We start from the raw sequence: 12177 nt of genomic DNA, 5'->3' as shown, positions 1-12177 counted from the left end.
GCTAGGCTCTGGAGTTGTATAAATCAGAGTGCTGGGGGTGAAGACTGTAGCTAGTGCTACACACTGTCAATCCTCAGGAGCTTTGAATGTGTTGAGTTGGAATAACAGTCCCTCTCGGATTTCACTCTCTAGTTTCTACTCAAAAGACAGAAAAGATTACAGTAATTAGTGTGGCTTTGAGATAAATCTGAATTAGTTTGAAGCTGGGGGGGTAAACTTGGTCCTGCAGGGACTAGGTGCTATTTTGATAGTTTGGTTAAATGTCTGTGTTTAGTTGGGTGTAATGCTCTTGTCCGACCATCTTTGCATCCATTGGTTATTATCTGATATTGGGTACATCAATCTAAAACATGTTGTGGTAACGCTCTGGTTCTGAGAGTTTTTAACCCTTCACCACTTAAGCCACAATTGAACTGTGAAGAGTTGGCTTGGCCTGGTATCAACTGCCTGCCAGTGAATAAATGTGGGGAGTAGACACGGACCCACCCACCCTCTTGCTACTAGACTAGACTGTCCATACTGAGAACCAGTGTCTCTAAATTAAAACCCTAGAAGGACATGACCCTGTTGGAAAACAGAGCCCTACACCAATACCGGACTCAGGGATTTAAATTTCTGTTGACCAAACACCTGGCCCTCTCGAGCTACCAGCCTCGTTACTTGGCAGACATGAAAGCAAATAAACTGTGGGGTTACACAAACAGTCCTGTCACAGGGCACCCAAACAGTAAATGTGTGAAATGCCGCACACTGTTGTGCCTGAAGAAAGGGGAAAATTAGTTTGTTTTATTGAGAAACCTGACATCCCTCATACTGCATGTCTTTGTTTGACTTTCCATAAATCAGGGAGAGTTTTTGATGGGCGGGCTGCTGCGGGTGAGGGGGGGTTGATTTTCTGCAGGCATGGAGTGATGTTTGGATGTATATCAAGAAATCTATTGCTATTTCATGGAGGCTATATTACTGTATGTTTTTCTAGGCAAGACATTTGGCTTTTGATTAAAGGGTAGGGATCTGATCAAACGAGGGTGCGTATTGTTATTGAGTACAGCTGAACTTGAATGAATGATTTTCAACATGTTCTCTGTGTGTGTGCTCAGATTTAAGTGCACAGTGTAATCAAAATAACCTTTCATAGTGCCTTTAGTGTTTGAATGTGCATTAGACAGACTTGAAGAAAGGGTACTGTGGAGGGAGGGAGTGTAGGGGCCCACTGTAGGGGCCTAGAGTGTAAGGAGCATTACTGAGTGATAATGAAGCTGTCAGATGCCCTATCATCAGTGGTGCTCTCCTCTCTTCTGAACATGCCGGTCATGTTGTGGAGGGAGGAGCTGGGGAGAGGGTGGTGTAACCAGAGTACCATACAGCAACTCATTTTACCACTTAGTCAGATATTACCATCCAGCACGATAAAAATACTTTATTTTTTCTATTGGCATTTCAAATATATTCTCAGTCCAAATAGCTGAATCCAAAGACATTGTCTTCAAATCAATGCACGTGGAGCTCGCAGGTGGTCCAAGACAGTTCTCGGCTCGCTCTTTTCACAAGCATGGGTTTTTGATTGAGATCTTCAGCGCAGGCCAGCCAGTCCAATATTAGCACAGATGGCCACTGACAATAGATAAGTAATGTATCCGTTTAAACAAGTTTCCACTGGTTTACCCAGTCCCACCTGTTGTAACGTCTGATTCTTGCTTCTCTGATGAACTGCTCTGTGAGAGTATGGCCACATCTTGAAGTGGTTTTGTGGCGTGAAGTATGGCAGATCTGTTTGGCATTGACTCATCATTGTTAATCCATCTCCTGGAGTGAGATACTGGGGGTGGCAGTACAAAGCTTTGAGCAAGACGAGTCACAGAGATGAGATAGGAGATATGATCTGGGGTCTTCAGCATCGTGTCCCATGTTACTGGACACTGGATTCTGGTTCTGTCCTAATCCCACTCCTACAACCATTAGAGTGTATTGGCTAACAGCTAGAGCTGTAAAGGAGGTTACAGTGAGTTATAAAACTGAGGTTTTATTTTTACCGTAATACCCTGCTACCTTTGTCTGTCTTGTCTCTCTCTCTGTCTGTAGATGACGCCAGCACTGGGAGGGATGGAGCTGGAACAGCGGGAGACGCAGAATTCAGCACTGACCAGTCAGGGAAATTTGGTAAGACACTGAGCACTCTCTCTCTGACCTTTATCTCTTGTTTCATCTGACCCTAGTTCATTTAGAAACAGGGCATTCTCTTACTGCTGGGTATGTAGTGGTCCGTACTCTAGTTAGGGGGTAGGTCTAGTTTTGCATCTGGACACACCTGGACCCACTCTGCCTTGTGTGTGCTTCTCTGACACACACACACACAAATAACCCCCCACTCACCTCAACAGCAGGGTACTGTTTGCTTTGGTAATTGCCTCTGACAGGCCAGAGAGCAGGCTATTTAAGTGAAGTGTGATTGGGGAAACATTCCATCTGCCCCCCTCCCTCTCTCTCTCCCATTGGCTGCCCCTTGGACTCAGTGGCTGCAGAATGTAGCCATGTTCTACCCTGATCACAAGCGGGCTGCCATGAGTATTTTTGCACTGTGAAGTGTGGTGGTGAAGTGCTCCCACTGAGCTGTGGCACTCTCTGCTCTCAGCTCTCTAGAAGGCCAGACCAGTCTTATCAAACTGGAGTCCACTACTGTAAATATTTTCTCCTATTGACTCAATCTCAGCACAGTTTATATACAACAAGCGTTGAACTGCTGAGTGAAACTTCTTTTGTGAAGGTGCCCCTTGGCAGGTTACATTATGCTGAGTAGTGCTACTACACCAGAAATACTTTTGGGTGTTAGAAAAGTTGTCAAATAAACAGACCTTAATTATTTTCTAAGTCATGCAGCGTGATTCATTGCAGTATTTAATAGCTGTCTGATGTGCATACCATTATAAAACTTGTAAAAACATTCCTGTGATGTTCTCCCCAACAACACCATTTCTTTGATTGTAAATGCACTATTGCAAACAACCCTTTCTTTGATCGCAGTCCGACCACGCTTCACACAGCCAGCCAAGATGAGGAAGCGCGTGATAGCCAGGCCAGTGGGCAGCTCAGTACGGCTGAAGTGCATGGCTAGCGGGAACCCTCGTCCAGATATCGTGTGGGTGAAGGACAGCAAGCCGCTGACCCCTGGGGAGGTGGGTGAGGGCCGTAAGAAGAAGTGGACTCTGAGTCTGAAGAACCTGACCCCTGAGAACAGTGGGAAGTATACCTGCCACGTTTCCAACTGGGCTGGAGAGATCAACGCCACATACAAAGTGGAAGTCATCCGTAAGTTTGGTCACTTACTTTCAGTATAGATTTATTCGTTGTTGGTTGATTCATAGACTTGGGTCAATGTTGAATGGTAAGGTTGGATTAGCATTGAGCTAGGGTTGAAGTAGAGTATTGATGCAGTTGAGTTTGGAGGTTGGGCATGAACTAGTGTTCACTGGCCAAAATGGTTTATAGTTGAGTATTGAGGATGGGGTTTGGGTTTGGGTTTAGGTTGGTAGTGGTTGATTTGAGTGTTGAGCTGTGAGGTTGGGTTAGAGCTGGGCTGGCTTGGCGTGGCGAGTCTTAGGCTCCCTCTCTCTATCGACATCTGCTCCTCATTGTATCCCAGCTGTGTGCTGACTTCAAAAACACATGTTTCTACCAAACACAGAAGCGGTGAGGATGAAGTGAATGCAGCTTGTGCTTTCTCGTGTCAAATGTGGCATTTTCTCCATCAACCTCATCCTATTCTAGCCACAGCACGGAGAAAGAGAGGAAAGGAAAGAGCTGTGAACATGGCAATAACTTTGCTGTTAATATGAAAACTATCTCCTTTGTCTTTCCATCATAGAGCGGACAAACTCCAAGCCCATCCTGACCGGCACTCATCCGGTGAACACCACAGTAGACTATGGTGGCACAACCTCGTTCCAGTGCAAGGTGCGCAGTGACGTCAAACCGGTGATTCAGTGGCTGAAGCGGGTGGAGCCGGGGAACGAGAACAAGTACAACTCCACCATTGAGGTGGGCGACCATCGCTTCGTGGTGCTGCCCACGGGAGATGTATGGTCCAGGCCAGATGGCTCCTACCTCAACAAGCTGCTCATCACCCGCGCCAAGGATGAGGATGCTGGCATGTACATCTGCCTGGGCGCCAACACCATGGGCTACAGCTTCCGCAGTGCCTTCCTCACTGTGCTGCCAGGTGAGTGGAACACCCTGCTACACCCTTACCTTGTTACACCCTGTTTAATCATAACACTCTGTTACAACCATATAGCACCCTACTACACCCTTACTCTGTTACATTTTTAGTCTGTTACATCCTGTTTAACCATAACACCCTGCTACACACTTACCCTGTTACATTCTTACACTGTTACACCCTGTTTTACCATAGCTACACTCTTACCCTGTTACGTTATTACTCTGGGTACACCCAGTTTAACCATAAGACCCTGCTACACCATTACCCTGTTAGATTATTACTCTGTTACAACCATGTCATATCCTGTTACATCCACAACCAAACAAAACATGGCCTCATGCATAACTGAAGTGTTTTTATGTTGTAATGGTTTTATTTTCTACTGCATGTATTCTCCATCAAGTTTTAATAGTGACATTTGACCAAGCTTCTCATAACTCCTCAAATCTCATCTTCTCTCCCCTCCAGATCCAAAGCCTCACCACATCCCTGTCCCCACAGCCATCTCTCCTAGCCTGCCCTGGCCTGTGATCATTGGCATCCCAGCTGGCGTGGTGTTCATCCTGGGTACTGTTCTGCTGTGGTTCTGCCAGTCCAAACACCATTGCTCCTCAGGAAGGATAGCTACCACCCACGCCTCACAGCGCCCGCCCCCCCGGGTGTCAGCCTGCCCACCATCTAGCGGGGACAAAGACTGCCTGGGCTCTCTCACCTACGAGGAGTACATTACCCAGCAGCAGCAGCTCCTTCTGGCCCAGGGAGGCAACGGCCTGGAGGTCCCCAAAGTCTACCCAAAGATCTACACGGACATTCACACACACACCCACTCACACGTGGATGGCAAAGTGCACCAACACCAGCACATTCACTACCAGTGTTAGTTGCCACTGTCTCGACAGGGATGCTCATATGTACAAAAGCACTAATTAATGCAGTGTTGGGTCGGCTCCCACCACCTATACCTTCACCTCCTCCACGTGCCCAGTCCTGCCTTGATCCTACAGACCCAGACAAACAGTCTGAGCCCGGGTGCTTCACACAAACCCCCTGACTGCTACATACTGTTCTGTACTGAACAAAGCCTAGGGGAACATGGATCCAGTCAGGATAGAACCCTCCATGAGGTACAGAACAAGGGACATGGCAATGCCGTTCAGGAATCCCACATGTAATAATGTGAGTCCAAATGGAGTAACATTTCATACAGACATTTCACATTAAACTCCACTCTGCAGAGAAATAGAAACATTTGTTTCTCTAGTCTAGAACAATATGAGCAAACTCTATGTCTCATTTGAGAGTCTTTACTCTGTATGAAAATGGCAGCATTTCCTGCAACACCCCATCTCCTCTCCGGCCTGCTTTCATGTGCAGTGACTTTGGAAGGGGCTAAGAGGATCATGTACATTAGCTCTGGATTTTTGTCAGATGCACAACCTCAGCGAGTAACAAAAGGAGTAAGGTGCGAGTAAGAATCCTCATGTGCCATCCTGAGTACCTCAGAAGCAGGTCAACCAGCAGAGACAAAGCGTGATTGAGTAAACAAAGGTCGAATGTATTCTGTTTCTCAAAATGGTTATCGTCAAGGAAAAGGACCTGCAAGGCATTACAATATATATTTGTCTATTGTATGTGTACGTGAATGGAAAATTATTTATCTGTAGTAGGAAATGGTATGAAATCCTTTAAAGAAGGTTTCTTTACTGGAGGTAAAGGTCCCTAAAGCGTGAAACACAGAGAATCTTACTACCAATAGACTGCCGATAGGTAGATGTTTCGTGCCGACCCGGTAGCGTTGTTTCTACTTGTAGAATTGCAATACTGTTCAGTGGCCAACGACTTGACTTTGAGCCAATCAGAGAGCATGAACCCCCACGTGGGGAACCCAACGAGTGACAACATAAAGGAAAAAAGAGGGCATTTTCTCTGTACATCCACAGTCATGAGCCAGTCACACTTCATATGCAACGTAGGCTATGGACTGGTAGCTAGCTAAGTGCACAGACTAGAGGTCTTCACGGGTCCAAAATGTTCTGAAATGGACCTGGGGCTTTCGCACCCTGACCCGATATAAATACATTTTTATTTAGAGACCCGAACAGACGCGACGAGATCGAAGACCTGTTCCAAACAGACCTGGTCGGAGCCAAACCTGGTTAGACCCGAGTAAGGGAAGCAGCAGAAAAGTCATTTTTTAAAACTACTTTATTAACCGGAGCTAATCAAGTGTGAGGGGAGAGAGAGGTGCTGCTCTAGCAGGTGGTGGAGCATGGAGGGAGAGACGGCAACCAACCAAGCCAACTCACGAGATAGTAGGCTAATTGCTTCCATAGCTAGATTATTTATCATCAAATATGATACTTGTCTTGACTGCATCAAGCCGGGAAAAGCTAGCTAACTTTACCTAGCTAGGCTAATTGAGGCTGCGGGCGTGTGCTTTCTCATCCTACAGTTACAAATAACTCCATTCAGAATATTAAGTAGCAGCCTTCCCATTGGCTCTTGGTTGTTGTAGCCTATCCTTCTTCTTTAACTTTTAATTCCGGCATTTTTATTCCATCTTCCATTAGATATCTCCTAAATGTGCCACACACTTTTGGTTCTAGGACTGAATAGCCTATTGCCGCTTTGATGACTTATGATTGGCCAACAACAACAAGCGACATGCGCCACGCTCCACTCTCGTGAAAAACAGCATAAATGATCAACATTTTCTCTCTCTCTCTACAGAGTCGCATTCGGATATGTACAGGCTCTTCCGGACAAGTCAGTTAAAATTACACAATCAATCATATCAGATCCGACCCAGACCCGTGACATTATTTAGAATTCTGGATCCGGACCCGCTCGGGTCTTGGGTATTCAGGTACAGGTGGATCATTGAAGACCTCTAGCACAGACGCATTGCACACAACACTGAATACTTCTTCCAATTTACTAACCACTGTAGCTAGTATTGACATTATAATTCAATCACAATGGATTCATTTACATGAAACAGCTGCCTGTGTTAGCTTTCGAGTTAGTGCAGTGTCCTTAGCTAGCTATGTTGTGCTAGCTTGCGAATGTGCTGACTTTAGCTAGCTAGCTAAACATTTGGCTATGGGCTAGCACTGGCACTATGGGATTATGGAGAGTGAATTAAATTAGTCTGACCCGGACCTCCTGGGCACCCAATCACAAAAGAGTCATTCAATTCTTGAATGCTCGTCCCTACTTACCACAGCCACAAAGTCATACAGGCCGCCTATTCTTACAATTTCTCAAATTAAAATGTGATATTAAACCTAATCCTAAATTTAACCATAAACACACTGTTAACCTTATGCCTAACCTTAAATTAAGGCCAAAAGCAAATGTTGGTTTAAATTAATTTTTACTATAGACAAGGTTGGCTTTGTGGCTGTGGTAACAAACCCTTTTTAATTCTCAGGTGACAATCTTTCTTTTTGTCTCTTGTCCTTTGGATGTGTGTGTATAATGTGTGCATAACTCTGACCACTATATGAAAGTGTGTAATATGTCTTTGACTGCTCATGTAATGGCACCCTTTTTAAGCTTTGGGAAGGGAGACGGAAAGCTTGCCAAAAACCAAATAACAGTATGTCAAGATTGCTGCATTGTGTGTGAAAAGTGTCCTTACCCGAATTGTTCATTTGTTTTATCCCAGTGTTTATGTGTCAAAGCTAATGGACTGCCAGATTATTAATCCATGCACTTATTCCAAGTATGTTGATAGTGTTAAAGTTAAGCTATTGCCCTCAGCTTTCTTTTGAGGAATTTAGGACCATGGAATATCCCATGTCGAATTGACTTAAACATGTAAATCCTAAGTAATTGTCTAGACTAAGACAGTGTATTTAATTTATTTTCATAAGCAAGATATTTTTTTCTCCTACAATTGAGCATTATGTCATTTTTGTATCCCAAAAAAAGACCAACTCGTCAGTGGATTACATTTTGTCTTATAGTTACAGTGTAAGCTATATAGCAAATACGTAAGTGTAAAAAATATTTATATGTGCCGTTCAGATATATGGTAATCTTTGTATTGACAATCTTGTACAGTCTATTGTCTTTTAGGTTAAAAAAGATTTTTGTCACATGGAAACATTTTAATCATTTTATTATCACCATTAAAATGATAGTAAATCTTCACAATTTGTGTTTGATATTAAGTTGTTCAGTAAATAGTGCTGTGTACAATGTATTGTGAGAGTTCAGTGACCAGCCGGAGGAAGACGACACAACAGCACCCTCCTCAGAGGAATGATAATCAGTGTAAAGCCAATTAGTACACAGCTGGGCCCACTAATTGCTTTGTGTCTTCCTCTAAATAGGTGTGCCAGGAGAGGAGCTGGGGGAGGATTGGGAGTAGAGACGGGGAGGATTGGGAGTAGAGATGGGGACCTGTGAGGACGTCGGTTTTTCCTACCTCAGAGAAAGCTTCTGTGACTGGGCACCTTGTCTCTCTGTTAACCTAGGCAGGCTTTAGGTAGAGAGAAGCGTGCCTTCTGTTATGTGTAGACGATAGTCTAAGACAGGAGTAGCTGTTTGTTGTTTTGCTTTCCCTTTTTGGCCACAGCCTTTTGGTCAACGGCTTAGTTTATGTTTATTTGTTTTGTTACTCTGGTGTTTCAGTGTTGGACGTTCCCTGAGTTATTTTGGCCGGAAAAAGAAGACCCGTTTAGTAAACGTTACAAAAGAAAAGGAGTAAACAACCACTGCTTCTGGTCTGTTCATTTCATGCCTCCCGCCTGTGTTAGGGTGCTTTGGACAAGCTGAGCCATTCACAACTGGTGGAGAATGCAGATACTTTGAGGCAAGACCACAACCTTTCCCCTTTGCCGGTGGCTGTGGTTTATAATTTTTGTATTTACTATCGGAAGCCCACTACACCCGCTGATAGGCATGAGCGAAGAATTGCTGCATCAGCTAACGGCATGCACTTTCGCCCAACAGGAGACCTTAGACCTTCTCCAGGCCGAAATAGTAGACCGCCCGTCTCCCAGGGACTGTAGGATCCCCAATGTCAACGTGCTGATTCCATGTCTGACGGAGGACGACGTTGTGGAGGCCTACCTTCTGGCCTTCGAACAAATGGTGCAGAGATAGAGGTGGCCTCAGGACGAATGGGCGGGCCGCCTGGCTCCCCTGCTCACAGGCAACGCCCCAGGCGTACTATGACTATGATGTGAGGAAGGGGCTGCCGTGGATTATTCATGTCTGAAGGCGGAGATTCAGTCCCGCTATCAGCTGAACCCCAGAGACCGGGCCCATAGGTTAGCAGGATAGTCGACAAGGCCAGGCCAGCACCGAGCCCCATAGTCAAGAGTTTTGGTAAGGTCATGCCTCAGGGCACAGTACAGTGTTTCAAGTTCACCACATATGGTCATATGGCTAGACACTGCCCCAGTGTAGACATCCCTATGCCCACTGAATCATCAGCCACCCCCCATGACCAGGTGGAATGTCCCGCACCACAGGTATGTTGGCATGTGGAGCTGGCCCCGACTCGGTGTGTGCCCATGTGCGTAAGAGGGAGGACTGGGAGGCCTTCCTGGATTCGGGAAGCATGGTGTCGCCCCGTCTCGAGGCGGAAACTGCCATAGCCTGCATCCACGGGGACACCAAATGCTACCCCACAGCCCGAGTCAGCTTCCATTACCCCTGCCGGGAAGACTACCCTGATCGTATGACGGTACTGGTGCTACTGGGGAGGGACTGCCCCCTGTTCAAGCTTGAGCACTGGCTCACTCATAGCTCACCCAGAGATGCCCTTGATGGCGCACACCGCAGGGGAAGGGATGAGATGAAGCTAAGGAGGCGTGGCAGGGCAACCGGAATTCCTCGTCAGACTAGGGGGAGGAAGGAGACTTCCCGATGACTGTCTGAGGCACTTGTTCCAGGAGACCACGGAGGAAGACACCTGGAGGGGATCGAGAGCAACTCTGCGGGAGCCGGTTCTAACCAGACCACCGTTCGAGGTTAAGTCAACGAACTCCAGAGGGAACAGTTACGCCAGGTGTTTCAGGAGTCAGAGGGAGAGCACCTAGAGGGGGTTTGGCACGAGTCATCCAACCAGGAGAGCTCCCCGCCCTCGCCCCAAAAGCAGAACTTCACCCTGTCGGAAGAGCTAATGGGCCAACACCGTGACCCCGACCTTCACATGGTGATGCGGTAGTTGAAGTGGATAGATGGGAGGAGTATTGGCTCGGAAGGTGAGGTAACCACTCCTTATTACGTCATCAAGCGGGGTCTCTTGTACTGGTTGGCCAAATGTAGAGGGGTAGAACAGGAACGTAGAGGGGGCACCTCAGGGAGAAAACCACCGAACGGTTGCTGGGAAGTTTCTATTGGCCGAGGATTACCTAAGATGTCGCTAAGTATTGCAAACCATGTGACATTTGCCAACGCACTGCTGCCAAGCGAACATACCGTAACCCTCTTATCCCTCTCCCAATTATTAAGACCCTGTTTGAGCACATAGCCATAAACCTGGGGCGACCCCTTCCGCGTTCTGCTTGCGGACATGAGTATATCTTGGTGGTGGTGGACTATGCAACGAAGTTCCCAGAAGCTATTCCCCTGAGGTTGATGGCAACGAAAGCCATAGCAAAGGAACTGTATCTAATGTTCTCCCGAGTGAGCCTCCCGGCCACCATTCTGACCAATCAGGGCACGCCATTCATATCCAGACTGATGAAGGATCTGTGTCAAACAAATAAGGACCGGTGTGTACCACCCTGAGAAGGACAGGCTTTGTGAACAGCTGAATAAAACCATAATAAGTGTGCTATGCCGGGTGGTGAACATGGACAAGAAGACATGGGATATGTTGCTGCCCCACCTCATGTTTGCGCTCCCGGTGGTCTCCCATGCATCCACGGGCTTCTCGCCTTTTGAGCTGCTCTATGGGCGGCCCTGAGGGACAGGGAGAATTGGGATATGTTGTTGCCCCGCCTCATTTTCACGCTCCAAGAGTTCCCCAGGCTTCCACAGGCTTCTCGCCTTTCAAGCTGCTCTATGGGCGGCCCTGTCGCGGCATCCTTGACTTATCCAAGGAGGCCTGGGAGAATCAACCCTGCCTGTACCATTTCCTCATCGAACACGTCACCTTCGTGAAGGACCGAATGGCAGCGAAATGGTTGGTGGTGAGGGAACACATGGCCAAAGCAGAGGAAACTCAAGCCCCGGCGTACAATAGAACGGCCCAGCCACGACAGTTCTGCCCAGGAGATAAGAAACTCCTCCTCATCCCCACGCCGGAACACAGGCTCCTAGCTCAGTGGCAGGGCCCATATGTGGTGACAGAGCAAGTGTCTCCGGTGAACTACAGGGTGAGTCAGCCCGGAAAACAGCACAGATATACCACATCAACCTGTTGAAAGCCTATGTGGATGAGAGGCACAGGTGCTTATGGGACTTAAGTCAGACGGAGAGGTATGTCCTCCAGAAAAGGTGCCTTTTGGCACCACTCTTACGGCTCAGCAGACGCGAGATCTTGAAAAGGTTGTCCACCATAAACAACGGGTCTTGGTTAACCACCTTGCTATGCCGTCGCATAGCCACTGAGCCAAGGAAGGTCCATCTCTAACCCTACAGGGTACCAGCGTCACGCCGGGAGATGGTACGGAAAGAGAGGAGGGAAATGTTGAAGATGAGTGTCATCGAGCCGTCCACCAGCAAATGATCCAGCCATATCGGGCTGGTGCCAAAACCCGATGGGTCTATTCGCTTCTGCAATGATTTCAGAGCCCTCAATGCCATCTCCAGGTTTGACGCCTACCCCATCCTGAAGGTCAATGAGCTGATCAAGCGGCTTGGGAAGCCAGCTGTATGTCGACCCTTGACCTCATAAAGGGGTACTGGCAGGTGCCTCTGGCCCCCGAAGACCGCCACAAAACCTTCTTTGCCATCCCGGATGGACTATTTCAGTACGTTCGCCTCCCCTTCGG

At 47.2% G+C, this 12177-nt stretch overlaps 1 protein-coding gene across 3 annotated transcripts in view; it reads left to right on the top strand.

The window, feature by feature from the left end:
• Positions 1-8377, top strand: part of LOC112220712 (fibroblast growth factor receptor-like 1) — a 66187-nt gene extending 57810 nt beyond the window's left edge. For all 3 annotated transcript variants that reach the window (XM_024382564.2, XM_024382563.2, XM_042302864.1), the window contains 4 exons: positions 2083-2160; positions 3022-3306; positions 3863-4216; positions 4688-8377. In XM_024382564.2, coding sequence (XP_024238332.1) covers positions 2083-2160; positions 3022-3306; positions 3863-4216; positions 4688-5100 — 1130 coding nt within the window. In that variant the 3' untranslated portion in view covers positions 5101-8377. The remainder of the gene's footprint in view (positions 1-2082; positions 2161-3021; positions 3307-3862; positions 4217-4687) is intronic.
• The last annotated feature ends 3800 nt before the right edge of the window (positions 8378-12177 follow it).

The sequence above is a fragment of the Oncorhynchus tshawytscha genome, linkage group LG21 (genome assembly GCF_018296145.1).
Source record: "Oncorhynchus tshawytscha isolate Ot180627B linkage group LG21, Otsh_v2.0, whole genome shotgun sequence".
In the NCBI taxonomy this organism is placed as follows: Eukaryota; Metazoa; Chordata; class Actinopteri; order Salmoniformes; family Salmonidae; genus Oncorhynchus; species Oncorhynchus tshawytscha.
Note: the sequence above shows the minus strand (reverse complement) of the source record. Positions and strands in the feature narration are given on the sequence as shown.